We start from the raw sequence: 17,713 nt of genomic DNA, 5'->3' as shown, positions 1-17,713 counted from the left end.
TAAAAATTAGAACCGATTGCCCAACTAGGTGGAATTCCACCTATGACATGTTAACAAAGGCAATTGAGCACAAGGGCCCGTTAACATTATTTTACAACCAAAAATTTCCACAAAATGCTTTGTATGATGATGATTGGAATAACTGTGAAAGATATATGCAATTTTTACAGTTATTATATAACATGACGTATTGTTTTTCTACTGTTTACAATCCTTGTGCTCAAAACTTTCTTTCTAATGCATGCTTACTCGCCCAACTTTTCGCTGATCATCGCCATCAAAGTGATTATGATCAGTATCTTCCAGCAATGGAAAAAAAGTGGCGTAAATATTATAGTGAGATTCCTTTGATTTATATTTTTGCTTCCATATTAGATCCTAGGCAAAAGTATGAAAACACATTTATGTTAGTTGACATTTACTTTCAATGCATGTTTCTTGACGATGATGTAGAAAACTATAAGACTAATGTGAAGGATCAGTTTTTTGCTTTATATAGAGTCTATGAAGCCAAATATGGCACCGTTCCTCGCTCAGGGCCTTCCCAACCATCCAAAAACGTAAGTAAGAAGGCCAAACATTTATTTTCACAAGCTACTAACTTGATTTCAAGGTTTTCAGGTGATTCATCAATCAGAAGAACGCAAAGCGACGTCTCGGAGTTGCAGATGTACCTGAGTTACGACTTCACCAAAGGCATGGACGACGATGAGATAAACAGCCTCGACCTCCTTGCATGGTGGAAACAACAAAGCTCGAAGCATCCAACTTTGGCGGCAATGGCACGAGACATTCTTGCTATCCAAGTTTCCTCCGTCGCCTCCGAACGAGCTTTCAGCGCATCCGGAAGGGTTTTAGACGATAGAAGAACAAGTCTAAAACCCGAAACACTAGAAATGTGCGTGTGTTTCAAAGATTGGTTGGATGCGGAAAATCGCTCACAAGACCGTTCTTACGACCACAACGACAACGAAGAAGGAACCTCCGCTTCCGGTTCGGGTTCGGCTAGTTCCCAATCTATGCAACTAGCCGATGACCTTGAAGGCGAAGGCGAAGACGAAGACGAGCAAGAAGAAGGAGAAGAAGAATAGACAATTATTGTATATTGTACGATTTTAAAAATATCAATTTTATCATTTTCCAATTTTTGTTTAATACCATCATTGTATGATTTTTATCATTGTTATCATTGTACAATTTTCTCAACTCAAGTAATAATAATATAAAGTACGCATTATTCACATCCAAAGTCCAATTTGCCTTTTTTCTCCGTTTTGTTACAATTTGTAAATTCATATTAAAAAAAAATAAAATTATACCAATTACTAATAAATCATAAACATTAAATTTTAAAGTAATAGTATAAAGTAAATATATAAATATAAATATTGAATATACAAATTATAAAACATAAATATTCAACTTATAATTATAAAATTCATAACTTAATAACTTATAACTTATAAGTTATAAACTTATAAGTTATAACCTTATAAAACTTATAATTATAATTTTATAACTTATATACATTATAATGTTGTATTAAAAAAAGAAAAAAAAAAAAAAAAAAAAAACATTATTTGAAAACTGCACCAGCCCACTGCCAGCCCGCAGGCCGGCACGTGGCCGGCACGGCACGAGCCCGCCAGGCACGGCCCGCGGAGGCCCGGCCCGGCATGGTGCCCAGGTCCTACCTCTCTGAGTTATTTCATTGAAGCGCACTCTACGTTCTCCATTGAAGCGTTCTCCGTTGAATCTAATTCTTGTATCCCCCATTGAAGCAGCTTCTAAGGTAAGTTGTTTGTTGTTGTTATCATCACATCAATTTCACAATCTAGGGTTTATATTGGATCAAATCTAATTTAATTATCAGTGCTTTAAGTTTAGGGTTCGTAAATTCTTAGATTATGAAACATCATATCCAAAAGAAAAGAAAATTATGAGCGTAATTTGATTATTGAATCAAATATCCCTAAAATTATGTATTTTTCGAGATAATTCAATATGAAATTAAATCTCTTTTCTCTGGGCCTAGGGCGGCCGCCCCTCCTGCCCTGCCTCAGGGACTGGCCTGTTCTCCAGTTCTCCTATATGCTATTTGAATTGTAGTTGTGTTGAATACTTGAGTTGTTGATTACTTGATTTATAATTGCAATTTGATATGTTGTTTGTTAATTTATATGCTTGCTGACTGATGTGTTGCTCATAATTTGCGTTTGTTTCAATTGTAAATTCTTTAACTAACTGATAAAACCAATGATGTGACTCATTCTTTTCTATGTGAAATCCATTGTATTAAATTATGAGTTATCCATGGGTTACAACTTATTCAATTAATTTTTACAATTCAGGTCTATGGATTCTGCAGACACTCTTCTTTGTTTCACAGAGTCTCTTAAAGCCTTCTTAGATAAAGATAATTTTAATGGTGCTCTACAGTTTGTCGTAGACCACATCTTTCGATGCATGGAAGAAAATGGTGAGGCGACTAAGGGAACAAGTCTTGTTGTTGTCCTGAATACTGTTGCCTCTGATTTTCCAAAGTTGAACCTACCCTCAAATCCGTTGCATAGACTAGAGTGTTTGGTCAACAACCTGCTTTCAAATGGCATGGTAGTAGATGCCCTAAAGCTCACTAGTGCACCGTATCCGTCTGCGTTAACTGTTCCTGTTTTGGAGCTCAAGCTGAGAATAATTTTCCATGAACAAAATATGGAGGGTAATTACTATTACTAACTTTTGTTTTTTTATTATTTTTCTAAATTATTATTGATTTTTTGATTTGTTTATTTTATTTTATAGAGTTTTGGAAGATTTTTCGGGCTTGGGAAGTCCACAACATGTATGCATATGCAGAAACTACACTTATTTTGGGGTAAGATTTCCCCCTCCCTCTACGATATTCTTTATGGGGTCAAGGACTTTGTTTTTGTTTTTTGAATTAAGCTTTCTTGAAACCTTTAGTCAGCATATGCATTCACGACATCAATGAAAGAAATTAAGAAAAAAAAAGTTTATGATCTTTGTTTTAAATTGGAAAATTACACTAATATGAACGATGATTCCACTTTTGGTTCATGTTAGCCGACCCCACTTATGGGACTAAGGCTTTGATTGATTGATTCCCAAACTTGCCCTTCTCCCCACTATTCAGCTCCTAGATTGTGTTTTCTGTTTTCTGTTTTATTTATTTATTTATTTCTTTAGGACGAGCTTTATGAATTTAGAAGATGAAGGATATCTGGAGAAGTCTATTGACTATTTTAGCAAAGGGATTTCTATGGCTAAAATTCATGAACAACAATCTTTGTTAGAAAAATTGGAACAGCAGCTATGTGAGGCAGAAAAAAAGAAGGTTAAATTTCAGCAAGCTTTCGAGGAAGCAAATAGACATGGTACTATCTCAATCTATGAAAATAAACAACAATAGAGCTGTCAGTTTTATCTCGTTCAAAATTGCTTGATTTGACTGAAACTGTAACTCACCGAACTGAAAATCAACTCGTAGTTCTAAAAGTGTGCGCCTAGGCACAAGGTGAAGATACCTAGACAAAGCGTAGGAATTTCGTGTGTCGTTTTCTGCACTTTTTGGGAATGTTGCTAGATTTGAGCGATAAAGTGAAAAATTATCAAGATTTCTATCGTGGCTTTACATATTTATTTCATACAAAACCCCCAACTTAATTGCATTGAAGCCTCAATTAAAAATCCCCAATTTGGGTGAAACCCTGAATAAAGTTGGGTGGCAAACTTCCAAATCAACAGTCGTGCACCATCGAATTTCTGATGCTCGTGTCTTGAATTTGGAAGTTGTATGTTTAAAGATGTTGCTCCTTGTTTTGCTTCAACTTCTATGATTAATAGTACTAGTTGCTTTCTAATTTCTTCACGGTTTCTAAACATAACCTTACTTTACTTTAAATGTAATCCAAAATTTCAATTACCCCTGTAATAAGGATTTTGTTAGACTTTTTCTCTCTATTCCTCCCCCAAACCCTTCTCTTTGGGGTTAACTTTCATCAAATTTAAACGTCAGTTCTCATCATTCAACTATCAATCTTATTCCCTTACTATCAATTTTCACTTGTTTTAATCAGAAAAGGGTGAGTTGGGGATCCTAATTTGCGTTGAATCTTGCCCATTGAAGTTTTTGAATTTGTGAAATACTGCTACCTTTTATTATGGTAATTGAATTGGATAACCTTGTTCGCATTTAGGAATCAAAGATTCAAATTTAGGGGATTCAAATCTTGGCATTGCAGATTTCTTTGTGTTCGTAGTTGTGATAAAGTCACTTGTTCTACTTCATATAATTGAGTTAAATTATGTTGTGTCAATTCATGTAGATGGGCTAAAATAGTTATGTGAAATCACTTAACTGCTATGAAATGGAGCTGCTTTTTCATATAATTTGATCGGAGTTTCTTGCTATTTCTTTTGGCCCATGTGAAGTACTAATTTTATTTCATATGTGCTGTATGAAGTTGTGAATGTTGGTTGAACGTGAATCCCTTTTCTAAAGAGGTTTTACAAGTTTCTTTTTTTTTTAAATAACAATTGTATTTTAGACATTTTAAATGAACAATATCTAAAATTTTCGGGAATACTAATCTTGTTTGTTTTGTGATCGTGAAAATAGAAAGAGAACTCTTGGATGAAGAGGCCAGGATCGCGGCGGAGGCGGGAAAAAGGGAGAAGAAACGAGAAAAGAAACGAGAAAAGAGGAAAGGAAAACAAGTTGCTGAAGGGTCCAAGAAAGCTGTGGAGACCAAAGATGAGGGGACCAAAGATGAGGGGACCAAAGATGAAGGGACCAAAGATGAGGAGACCAAAGATGAGGGGACCAAAGATGAGGGGGGTACAGGGGAAATCATACCTTTGGTTGAGGAAAGAAGACCTCGGAATGTAAGTTGGTTTATTTGGCAATATTTTAGTATAGGAAAATTAAACTAGTTAGAACTAACATGTTTTTGAACAACACTATTTGCAGTTCGAGATTCCTTTTTCTGTTACTATGGAGTCAGCTGAAGATTCTTTTGTAGGGTGTATAAGGACTAACACCACTGGAGTCCAAAAATCATTTATTGTAGTTGACCAATCACAGATAAACTACTTTCAGGATCTTGTTTATCTATGTCTCAGGCATGAGACTCTGTTGAAGGTTGACCAAAGTTTTATGGATGAAGGTAGATATTTTCTTGTGACAAGTGAGAATGTATGCACCATTTACTGCTTTTTTAAGCGTAAACTTTGCATAATTTCTCCTGAATCAAATAAAGTATGGTGGAATGCTATAAAAGATTCATTTTGGAAAGTATTCAGGTATGAAGTAATAATGTGTTAAATTGTTTTTGAGATATTCTGTTTGTTATGGGTGTTTTACAGCTTAACCTTATTTTCTTTTGTTTATTAAAAACTAGAGGCGTGATTCGAGGGTTGATGTATTTGTTCGACAAAGACAAAGCCTGCGGGAATTTAGTGTTTAATTCTGTTGTCAATTCTGAAGGGGAAGGCAGAATTCTGCCATATATGGCTTCGGGGAAACAAAAACAGGACTTGGTACAGCTAGTAGATTTAATGCAGAGTGTTATCAAACTTGCTGTTCCCGACCAAAGCGATATTTCTTTTCTTCCCGATCATTTGAAACAGTTTTTTGACAATGTCACACAATTTCATGGGTAAGTTTTTATGCATCTAGAAGCTTAAAATCCTGGTAGTTTGTCCGTCTTTTTTCTGCATTTTGGTTTAAGATTTGTATTTTTTTTTTATAATGTACTCTTTTTTTCCATAGGTCCTGTCCATTGGAGATTGTTATTGATCACCCGTATTTTTGGAATACGGCGGAAAAAATCAGCTTTACCTTCAAATTGAGAGAGTTGGTTAAGCAGAATCCTAATCCTTTTTTATTGTATCTTAATAAAAATGAATTATACCAAGACTGGTGGGATAGTCTTCAACATGTATATAAAAAACTTTTTGAAAATGCGAAAAAGCGCAAGAGGATTATCAAAGCATACCGGAATGCTATTGATATTGTCCGATTTTATGGAGCAGTTTATACTCATATAAATGAGTTGGAGTACAAACAAGATCGAAATAACAAGGTTTGAGCATCTTTTGTTTTAATTTGCTATACATCCCAATGCCTTAACCTTTTATCTGACATTTTTTCATTTTTTTTTTGGTAGAGATTTAGTGATGAAAAGATCGAGTCAGATTTGGCAGGTTTTTTTCCAGATTTTTATGTAGACATGTTTTCGGTCTTGTGCTCGTGCTACCAGAATAATGTGTAAGCGACAACTTGATTTTGTTTAAAAAGTTCCACAGTTGACAGATTCTAATTTGTACTTTTTACATCTTGTGTTAGGGTCATAACCAATGACAGTCTGAGGGGTTTATCCACGGTTCATTCTTTCAGTGAGTTTTTTAAATTATAGTCACTATCAGCAAAAGCCTATTTTGCCTCTCTCACCTTTCTTTTTCTGTCTGTCGCTCGCAGGAGGGAAGTAAAAGGAGCAGGATTCTGCCACGAGTGGTGAGTTATTCTTGTACTCCCAAGGTTATTTGAATTGATAGTTGATGATAAGAGGATGGATAGTTAGCAAGTGCAGGTCTAGCTATAGTTTAATGCACAATTATTTATGTGCTTCTCACTGGTTTTGTTCTTTGATTAATATTAGTTCTAAATTTTCTTTGATTGAAAGTGGAACAGTGTTGGACTGTCTTTAATTAAAAATTTCGAGCTAAATATGTTTGTCATTTGCAATAATTTAGCATGAAGATTGTTGTTAATAGGGCTGAGCAAAACTATCTGATAATCCGAAAATCCGATCCGCATCCGATCCGAAACTTTAGGATATCCGACGAAATTTTCGGATATCGGATATCGAAAATTCCGATTTCGGATATCCGAATATTCGAAAAAAAGTCGGATATCGGATATCGGATTGGATTACACTTTTTTTTTTAACTTTTTCAAATATTTTCAATTTTTCAGAGTTTTGGTCTTTTGGAATATTAGATGCCCTAAATGGGCTAAATCCCTAATACCCTAAAACAAAATCCGCCTCTTTCAGTTTTTCACACTCTTTCATCTCCCTCCTCTCTGCTCAGTCCTCTCTCATAGCCTCATCCAGATCTGAGATCTTCTTCGCCTCGCTTCTCAGATTCCTCTTCTCTTTGTCGCCCGTCACTCCTCCACCAATCTCACTCCTCCACCAGGCACCACTGCACCAGCCGCAACTCCACTCACTGCTCCACTTGCGTGAATTCTTTTTAAGCTTAAAGTTATGTGAATTTTCGAATTAATTATCCCTTTTAATTACTCATAAAACCTATATTAGTATATTTGAATTGAATGTTATTGTTTGATTAATTTCAATTCAAAATGGATGATTAAAAACCAAGAAAATTGGGTTCATGAATTACTTGGAAATAATTTCAAACTAATTAATTTATGATTGTTACATAACTTGCGATTTTTACATGATGTTCAAACTAATAATTTCAAATTAATTAAGAAACAAAAGTGGTGATTGCTAATTGTTACATATTTTCAGCTATTGTGTTTGTTTAAGTCGGATTTTGCGGATGATTTATTTTCTTTTATGTTTGTTTTATCTATTTTTGTGCATGCAAAATTTGTAACCGATGTGACTGAACTGCAAATTTATAATAATTCTTGGCACATGAGCATAGACTGGAAAACATTTGTGAGATTTCTGGGCTTAATTAGATGAGGTGTCAACAAAAAATGAACAAAAGTGTATTGAGTTTACTCTGTGTGTAGAAATCAGTCAACAAAAGTGTATGGAAACCAGTGTATCTCACCAATTTTGGAAAATGATTTTTTTTTTTTTCTCCGAAGTGTAACATTGAGTGTATGTTCCTGTTGTAGAACTATTGAGTATCCAAAAATGGGTACTTTTCATGAAATGTGGAGTTTAAAACATTACTTAAAAATAGCTATTCAGAAGCACCAGCCACCAGGCATACTCTGCTGTGTCCAGAGTCAATTAGAACCACCTGTACATATAACGTCCAATGTATAACTCAACAGTCATCTGAATTAGTAAATTAATGGGTTTTATCTTTTGGTTGGATGTAAATCTGGTCATCTTAATTCAAGTTTCAGTTCTGAGAATGAAAAAATCTGAGAAACTACAAGTTTAAATTTGATTTGATTTGAATTCAATTTGATTTTTATCTTGGGCATTGCCTAAGCATTGCTGGACTTTAAATTGATGCCCATGCTGTGCTAATTGGTAAGTTTTATTGACAATGATAAGTTGGTTGTATAAAAACTTCCTTTTTTCTGTTAAAAACTCCTTTTCTAGATAGAGATCCTGTTGTTTACATGGCCCTTGATAGAGTGTAACTATAATCTAATTTGAAATACTGCAGGAAGCTGTTGCTGTGACAACTGCAATCCAAGAGGAGATATTCTTAGAAATAGGTGTTGGTTAGTTTCTTTATAATCATTTACTCTGTTGGTTTCACCAGCTTTTTGCATTCTTCCCACATATTTGTGATATTAACCTATGAGGGGTGAACTAACTATGTCAATAAATCTGCACTCTTGTGCAGTTGTGCTAGTTCTATACATTGACCTTAGCTGTGATTTGTTAGGAGAAAGGATTTAAATAAGCCATAAATGTTAATATTAGATAATCAGAATGGTCTATTGCTATGATTTCTGTATGCTGTTTCACTTAGCTATTTTTTAAGCTATTTGCTTTGAGCTTTCACAATTTATTGCTAGTGTTAGGCGCTTTTTTGCATAGGATTATCATTGAAGCTTTTTTTTTTTTGGAAATAAACCTAATTGAGCCTCATTTCTTGCAGTTTGTGGTTTAAAAATAGACTTATCTATGTCCTTCGGCATTTGAAGGTAATACTTTTTTTAGTTTGAATATTTAGAAATTATAGTTTAATTTTTGCTGTTTTTTTTTTCTTCTTATGATTAACTAATATATTGTCATTTTATATTTTGTAGGGTTGTTGACTTGCCGTACACTCGTACTTTGTTGATCCGTTATTGGTATCTGGCGTTGAGGACTTATTTAGTGTTTGATAAAATGTTTATGCACCGTTAACAATTGGACATTAATGTTTTTGGACTTCAAATTTTCTTATGTAATTTGTACTTTGTTGCAATTAGCCAATTAGTTTGTATATTGAAGGTTGTGTATAATTTTATTATGTAATATGAAAATTAGTTGTTGGACAATAATTTTAGGTTTATTTTATCTCTCTTTGTTTAGGTTATGAATTAATTGTCTACATAGTAAAAAAGGTTCAACAAGACACTAAAAGGGTGAAAAAAAAAATCAATTTTACCTTACAAAAAACCTGCAATTAAAGAACTCGGATATAGGATATTCGATTTATCCGATCCGAAAATTTCAGATATCCGGATTTTCGGATATCCGATATTTTCGGATCGGATATGGATATCAAATATCCGGATTTTCGGATACGGATATCCGATTCGAAATTCAGTTTCGGAAGTTGTTAACAAATGTAAGCGGTGTATCAAAATTATTAGTATTACCTATAATATAAACAGGAACATTATAATGTTTTACATTTTTGCATTGAGCGCGTTGGGCACGAAAAATTTTGATAGTTATTTTTGCGTTACTCTTAATTTGCAACAAAGCTGTAGTTTATGTTTGCATACACTCCTGTAAGAGGAGAGATAGTGGAGTCTTTGAATATTAAAGAATTTGAAAAATTAAGCCCTTATCTTGGATTTCCATTGCTTGATGACTTGATGGTAGAACTACCAAATCTAAAGTGCAGTTCTTTGTTGATAAGGTTAAACAGAAGCTGGGTTGGAAAGCTGCTTGTCTTTCTAGGGTTGACTTACTCTTCTCAAGTCTACTTTAAACACCATTCCCAACTATTTCATGCAGCTATTGTAGCTATTGTGGCTTCCTGCTTCTTCCAAAAAGGAGAGTAATAGATTAATGGCTAACTTTTTGTGGGGGAAGAATGAGGAAAAACAGAGAATCACTTAGTTGGAAGAGAATTAGTACCCCCACTACTAGAGGAGGTTTGGGCGTGAGATGTTTGGATTCATGGAAAGAGGGGACAACTTGGCAGCTAGATTTTGAAATCTGATTGGTCTTACAAGGCCTTTTCAAATGGCTCACATATTTGGAGAGGTATGGGTAGAATGTGGGAGAGCTACCTTTCAACAATCTGCTGGAAAGTAGGTAATGGAGATAGAACTTTTGTGTGGACTGATAAGTGGCTCAATGGGAATTCACTTACGGCAATTTTGGCAGGCCCACTGTTACAACATGATTCTACCTTAACTGTGAAGGGTTGTATTACCTCAAACTGCTGATATGATAACATGAGTTCATATCCCTTAGCTCCTGATATCATGTTGCAGTGTAAGGCTAATATGGATATGGGAATGTTGGATGATTTTAGCTATTCCAGTTTAACTATAGATGGAAAATTTACTTTCCATTCAGCTTTTCCGCTTCTAAACTCCAAATTTAGTGATGCTAAGGATATCTCTTGGATATGGAAACTTCATTGTGCCCCTATAATTAATCTTTTCACTTGGCTTGCAGTGTTGGATAGACACCCTACTTGTAAAATTCTCTATTAGAGGGGTATAACATCTTCTGAAACTTGTGCCCTATGCCCTGGCGTGACTGAAAATGCAGAGCATGTTCTCAGATCCTGCATTAGAGCTAAGGCTTTCTGGTCTTTAACCTTTCATACTGCAAATCCTTCTTTCCTTCACTCCCCACTAGTAGAGTGGTTGTTTTTTAACTCTAAACCTACACACATCTACCCAAATCAACATCATCTCACCCTGCTTCCCTGGCATATTTTCTTCCCCTATGCTTTGTGGTCTCTTTGGCTTCAAAGGAACGATGTAATCTTCTCTAATTTACACAAAAATCTTGAAATGTGTCTTCACAAAGCTCAAGCTCTCGCTTGAGAATTTTTCTCCTGCCAAGACCAACCTTTTACTCTCTCTTTGTCTCCATCATCCCCCACTATTCGCTGGCAGCCCCCCCTCCAGGTTTCTTGAAGTTGAATGTGGATACTTCCTTTGTGGAGTCTACTAAACCTACTGGAATTGTTGAGATTCTCAGAAATGAGCAAGGATTTTGGATAAATGGTTTTTATAGAACTTGTTATGCTAATTCTGCATTATGTGCTTAACTTTTATGTATCATGGAAGGCCTAAAACTATTAGAAGCCAAACAGTTGTTTGATTTGTGTCATGTTACAATTGTTACTGATTGTCAGAGCTACATTATTACTACTTCAAGATTTTAGTGTGAAAGAACTTCATTCAAATATTGTGAAATATTGCAGGGAACTACTTCAACAGATGCAACAAGTGAAGATAGTGTTTAGTAGAAGAGAGGAGAACAAGCCTGCTGATTGATTGGCAAAGCATTGTAGGAAGAATTATCATAATGTAGGAACTTGTGTAATAATAGATAATTCACCAGCTGAGATTATCCATATAATTCAATAGGATTACCCTCTTCACTGTTATACTTAAGACTCTTTGTTTAATCTAAAATTTCCTGCTTAGCATAAAAAAAAATACTATCTGACTGATTTTGAACTGTGATTCCTGCTGAACATTTGGTTGATTATGGGTCTGAAATCATTCCGGTTTCATATCGTTATGTTAGCCGGCCAATCACCTAAGAAAAACTGCCACATGACAGGAGTGGCTGGCTATGACTCCTGCCGTCCTGGAGTCTTGGCACCTTAATTATACCAAAGAGAAGAAAACCATTACCACTTATTTTCTTAATACTTTATGCTAAAGCCACACATAATCCATGTTTACTTCTTGCAAACATGTTAAAAAAAATTCGTCACACATCACAATTTATGGCAAGATAGTTTAGCAGCACTAAAAATATAATGTTGACTTTCCATGTATGTTTATTATCACAAAACTTAATCTTTAACAAATGAAAATATGTTTGAATATAAGCAACGACACTTTAATAAAACTGAACATACTACCCAACTACTATATTATTGCATGACATGTTTACTTGCAGTGCAACAGTAACAAGCATAACATTCACACTGACAAAAAATGGCATTACAAATCAAACTGCGATGTAAGAAAAAGATAGATGAGACTTTTTACACTCAAACTGCGATGATATAGCCAATAAAATGTACTATCCTCCTCCTTGGGCCTGGAAAGGCTGGATTAGGACCTGGAATTTGACAGCACAATGAATCATGAAAATCGAGGATTCGAGTTTGAGTAAGATTTCTACATATATTCGAAATGGCAATAATCAAATTTTAAATTTCCCTCCATTTCTAATATTTTCCCTACACTAAATAATATGTAGTCAAATTTGACAATTTTTAATTTTATTAATAAAGAATTATATGTTCCACGTTCGTTCTTGTTTAGCATATATCAAATGTGTATTGTTGTAATATTATTATTGTCATTTTCTGTTAGTATCTACAGCTAATATATGATAAGATTTACCTGAAACTCTGCAATTATCTATGGCTCATACTTGTACGCTTCAACTCGCCTCTATGAGTTGTCAGCGCATCAAATACTTCCCCATCATACATAGATCTTTCATCTTCCTCGTCTATAACACTGAGCTCCGGTTCCTGCTTTTGCATCAAACGAGTATCTTACAAATCATACAGTGTAAATTATAAGGGAATGTAAAACATGAAAGTAACTGTTGAGGTTAATTCAACAAATTAGTGGAAATTTTGAGTTCTTTCTTTAGGGAATTTCTTAGCTAAATTGACTTCAAGAAAAAATGGATGAAACCATGTGAAAACAGACTACAGAATAGTTTAAGCAAAATAGACCTAGAACATTTTGCACTACATTTGTTCATACAATATTTTATTTTGTAATCCTCTGATTTAGCGAACTGAACACTACTCAAAAGAACAACATAATTGCTTTCTTCAAACCAATATATGAAATAGTACACAATTCCATAGGCCACATTAAGATACTACAAAGTAAATACTAGTATAGTAGTATATGTTAATCAAGGATTTGTGTAGCCTAATCATCATGTGGTGCTCCCAATAACACTATTTGCATGAATCTCGATATGAATATGCATATCATTTGAATTCTGATTTGAACTTGACTCTTATCAGACAATTGCTTATAGACAAACTGCGTGTATGGCTAGTATTATCATTTGGAGCACAATACTCAGGTGTAAGATATAATTTACGCATGTTAACCCACCTCAAGCCGGTAGTTAGAAGCTAGACAGTCGATTAGCTACACAATCTCTGTAACTACTTCATGATGCAAAATCTAGAGATAAAGCAGTTCTCAGCAGATAGAAACCGTTTGTATAGTCTACAGATTGCATTTCATCACAAGTATTTCTAGGAACTTCTCTAGTGTAGCAGTAAAGAGTAGGAAAATAGAAACTAACCACTGTTGGCATGTCTGTTTCCGGAGAGCAAATTATCTCCTGATATTCGGCTAAACAATCCTGCAAAATTAAAGATATAAAGATTGCAGATCATTAGTTCCAACATCCATATATTGAGGAAGATGCCATGTTGATATTGCAAGACAAAACTCATATTCATTTCCTCTCAGAGTACAGATAACCTATTGATCAAACAAAATATTTCTTTCTGGATTTCAACTTAGAATGATAAAGCATACTTTTATGGAAACGTTTAGTCTTTCTCCACTGTTCACGGGCATCCAAGGTGCTCCAATGACTTCTTCATACTCAGCGGCATCAAGTTCTTGAAGATACTCAGAAGGAAATAGCTTGGGGAGCATGTATTCTCTAATAGGTATTAGGAAGAAGAATGGCATAGGGAAAAAAAAATCCCTACTATTGGTATCCATGTCACTCCAAAGCAGAATAGGAAATATACTAATTGGAACACTGTAGATGTCATGGTGTACTTTAATGGCACTGATTCCAAATATGAACCATGGTTGTCTTCTAAGACTCTGCAAGATATCATTTGATAGAAGAATATACACACAAATATTTTTGTTAGTGACTTAGTGTGAAGATTTTGAATATTCAAAATGTTATAAGATCAAGCTTTGGTAATGGATTAAAACCTACAATCATATTCTACATGAGGCCAAAACTGGAAAAGGCTAAAATGGATTCAACTCAGAAATTGAAACACCATACTTTTATTGAGGAGGTTAACTTACTTGTATCGACGTTTTCGGGCAACCAATAGGAGTGATAACCTTTCCCAAAACTGATTTCCTGGAAGACTAACAAGAGACATGAATACTCCAAGTGCTCCAACTGAAGCATCCCTACAAGACTGATGTAGGTATCTGTTTGATGACAGGAATTGCTCCAACTGCAAGGCCAACAAGTAGGGATTGCAACAGGTTGCTCCATCTCTGTTCACAAACCCTAATGGGTAAGTGAGCATCAATGTGCTTAGCCGGATCAAATTTCTTTACATATCCACCTTGAGTCATCATAGCCTCTTTTAATCCCTTTAGTTCTTTTGCGACAACAACCTCCTGCAAGCAAGTCACAGAAAAACCATAATGTTCTGAACTTAATTGATGATCAATTACACCCATACATTAAAACACCTACATCAGGACAGGTTCCATCTCCCAAAAAGGTATCCTGCAATTTTTGGTACAATGCCGAGTTACTAGAATCCATTTGCATGCATTCTTTAGCTTTGTCAATCATCTTCTTTCGCATCAGCTATGGAACCCATAAATAGAATGTGTAAGAACTCAACTCAAATCATCTAGAGTACAATCTCTCTTTTTTGCCACTTGTCTTACCCCTCTCAATGTGTTCACTAACCTGCCTCTTTAGTACTGCAAGGCTCTTAGTATGCATAGGAGCTTGTGGTAAGAATCCATTACATGGAGGGAGTCCAAGCAACCCACATATCAAAGTCTGAAAAAGACAGTAATAAGAGCGAATGATTCAGGCTAGGGACTTAGAGTAGTCTTAAAGAAAGAGTGAACGGACATTTGGAAATTGTCAGAAACAAATATACCATAAATCCAAGTAAGAAGAGATCATAGTGGAAAGAAGAAGGTTTCTTAAGGTTGAACTCATCCTGCTGAGCCATCTGAGATGCGACACTGTGATAAAAAAAATAAAGTCCTGCAATCATAATTGCTGGTATAGAAGCAGCAAGAATGTAGAATATTGGAACCTTTGTCATATCCTGCATCCCAAACATACCATTTGAAAATTTATGATTCTACCTTATGAAGGTTTATAATGTAATTAGAATTGTAAGTATTTGCAGTAGTTATCTAATAATACTTCACAAAAATTTGAAAAAAGCTTTTTAAAACTCATATCCCTATGTTAAAAGCAGTGAAGTAGGAATCTCAGACAACAACCTTTTAGGGACAAAAAAAAAACAATAATGTCCATATGACGATCAGGAAGGGACCCCATAATCTGCTATAAAGCTCCGAAACCATCCTGAAATTTCCAATGGCCATGAGGATTCCAAAAAAAAATAAAACAGACTTCCTAAGTTCCTATAAAACTAAAGGGCAGACCAGAATACCGGTTCCATATTGCCATGACCTTGTTGTTACACTTTTTAGAGAAGTAAAGAGTACGCCAAAGGAAAAGACAAAAGCAAGCAAGCCATTCGAGTACATCAATAGGTAATCATCACTCTTTACCTACTTTCTCAGTTTTTTGGGATATGTTGTACAAGTAAGTTTACATGATTATCGTGGGTTCTGCCACACCTAAAATCAGCAGCGGCTGCCCTCCTAATATAGAATGAATGATTCTACAAGTCTCCGTGGAAGTAAGCTCTCCACTGTACTCAAACTACCATCTGACAGCATAAAAAACCATCAATTAAGAAACCAAACAGGTAAAAGGTGAAAATTTTTACAATATACATTCACACAATGTGTCACCTCACAATTTACTTGTATCCCTGCTTAATTGTGCTCCAAAAGCAATTACCGGAAGAGTGGAAGCAAAACATATAAAAGTTGTTGGAGCCAATATCATGCAATGTCAAGCAAAGGTTTACAACCTGTTACCAGACCATCCAATTACTAGGATGAGAGCGAGTAGACTCCTCTTTGTTTTCTCTCATGCCATAGTAACCGGACCATTTACTAACTGGAGAGCATCCTTTTTCGGAATATAGAGTTAGAAAGTTTACTTTACACTAGTTTCTTTAAGCCAATCATCTCTATATAATCTTAATCTTCCTTTGAAATCTCTCACTATACCTTCTACAAGGATGGTTGGTTTGTCCATTTACTAAACTGTATAGGACTCCAACTACAACTGTAATTGAATTCTGCACAAGCACAATCATCGTTTTAAAATCCATAATGAGAGTATAAGGGTTCAGTTTTCAACATATGATCTCAGAATTAATATTGATGGAAAAGGCCATAATAAATAAGCATAGACATTAATTAAATATCAACATGACCGAGTTACATTTTAAATTAACTACTTCTTTACTTCTTCTTTGGTGTTCTCGTACCAATTAAAATTGAGAGAATAATTCTCTCAGAACAATAAACATCATACACAAAAACCATGAGATTATATATCTAATTTCTATCCAATTGATGGAAGTTTCTTTCAAATATCTTGTGAAGGATTATAGTGGACAATCAGAGCAACTCATCAATGCTAATCATAATCATCCTTGAGGATTGTTTGTGGTGAATAGAGCATATATAATTAGCCCCTCTTTTCACCCTTAAAAAAAAATCTTTAATTCTGATCATTTATGAATAACATAGATATGCAAGAAGCCAAGAAACATTTTCTTTTTTTCAGAAGAGATGGAGGAAGAGGCCAGGATCTTTGGGGATGATTGCATGAAATAATCATTTTTGGTTCATATAATCGACCCCCACTTACAGGTTAAGACTTTGAATGATTGATCAAATTTCAAGGAAACTTAACAAGAAATTAAATTTACAGAATTGCATTGCCTGTTTAGCTGATTATAGAATATATAAATTGTTTTACATGCAAACTTCAACTGTACAACATTCAGGAATCATGCTGCATGTGCATGAACTATAACTGAACATGAACCTCAAAAGAGATATAAACAATCACCATTTTACCTTATCATTTGTAAGAGCCATTACACATTTGGATGTTTAATTTAACTAATTGAAATATGCACAAACACAAACAACAAAGATTTAAATTAAACTTTGCATGAATTACATTTTAGGGATATTTTTTTGCACGTTACTTTCAATATATATGATTAAAATGCAAGTAACTTTGAAAATACACATTCAAATGAAGAAAGACTTAAAATATTCATCAAATTTTCAGTATTTTTATCTGAAAGAGCCCTTCTAATCTTGCTTGAAAAAACCCATCACCTGTTTTACATTTTTTTTGTCCCCTCTAATTTTTCTGTCTTCTATAATGAAATCACCTTCTCCATTGAATTGTAACAAGATTGGCAAAGGAAATATTGGTGGGATATTGACACTTGGGATGCTGCTATCCATCGAAGAGATCTTTTGCCAGTTTTATGCCGGTTTTACTAGAGCTGTCAATTCGGATAAACGGGTCAGGTTTGGATCAGGTTAGTGTGGGTCGGGTCAACTCGGGTTAGGTCATTTCGGGTTAATGTCATAATCTTTACGGGTCGGGTTCGGGTTGGGTCATGCTTGAGTCGGGTAACGTCGGATCATACATCTTTTCGGGTT

The 17,713-nt window shown here is 34.8% G+C and overlaps 1 protein-coding gene and 1 pseudogene across 5 annotated transcripts; one reads left to right on the top strand and one right to left on the bottom strand.

Moving 5' to 3' along the window:
- Nucleotides 1–1,661: 1,661 nt before the first annotated feature.
- LOC110703037 lies at nt 1,662–9,244 on the top strand. 5 transcript variants are annotated; one of them, XM_021880794.1, is made up of 14 exons: nt 1,662–1,792; nt 2,352–2,719; nt 2,803–2,875; nt 3,208–3,395; nt 4,640–4,905; nt 4,991–5,322; nt 5,421–5,678; nt 5,792–6,104; nt 6,189–6,289; nt 6,368–6,417; nt 6,500–6,535; nt 8,404–8,455; nt 8,845–8,890; nt 8,996–9,244. In XM_021880794.1, the coding sequence occupies exons 2-11, from the start codon at nt 2,356–2,358 to the stop codon at nt 6,508–6,510; spliced, it is 1,956 nt and encodes a 651-aa protein (XP_021736486.1). In that variant the 5' UTR covers nt 1,662–1,792; nt 2,352–2,355; the 3' UTR covers nt 6,511–6,535; nt 8,404–8,455; nt 8,845–8,890; nt 8,996–9,244. The 5 variants fall into 5 exon arrangements, with proteins under 5 accessions (XP_021736486.1, XP_021736484.1, XP_021736487.1 ...); XM_021880792.1 differs by having other exon boundaries at nt 8,404–8,461; XM_021880795.1 differs by having other exon boundaries at nt 6,500–6,559.
- A 253-nt stretch (nt 9,245–9,497) lies between these two features.
- On the bottom strand, nt 9,498–15,808 carry LOC110703033 (annotated as a pseudogene).
- Between the last annotated feature and the right edge of the window lie 1,905 nt (nt 15,809–17,713).

Source organism: Chenopodium quinoa, unplaced genomic scaffold (genome assembly GCF_001683475.1).
Source record: "Chenopodium quinoa cultivar QQ74 unplaced genomic scaffold, ASM168347v1, whole genome shotgun sequence".
NCBI lineage: Eukaryota > Viridiplantae > Streptophyta > Magnoliopsida > Caryophyllales > Amaranthaceae > Chenopodium > Chenopodium quinoa.
Note: the sequence above shows the minus strand (reverse complement) of the source record. Positions and strands in the feature narration are given on the sequence as shown.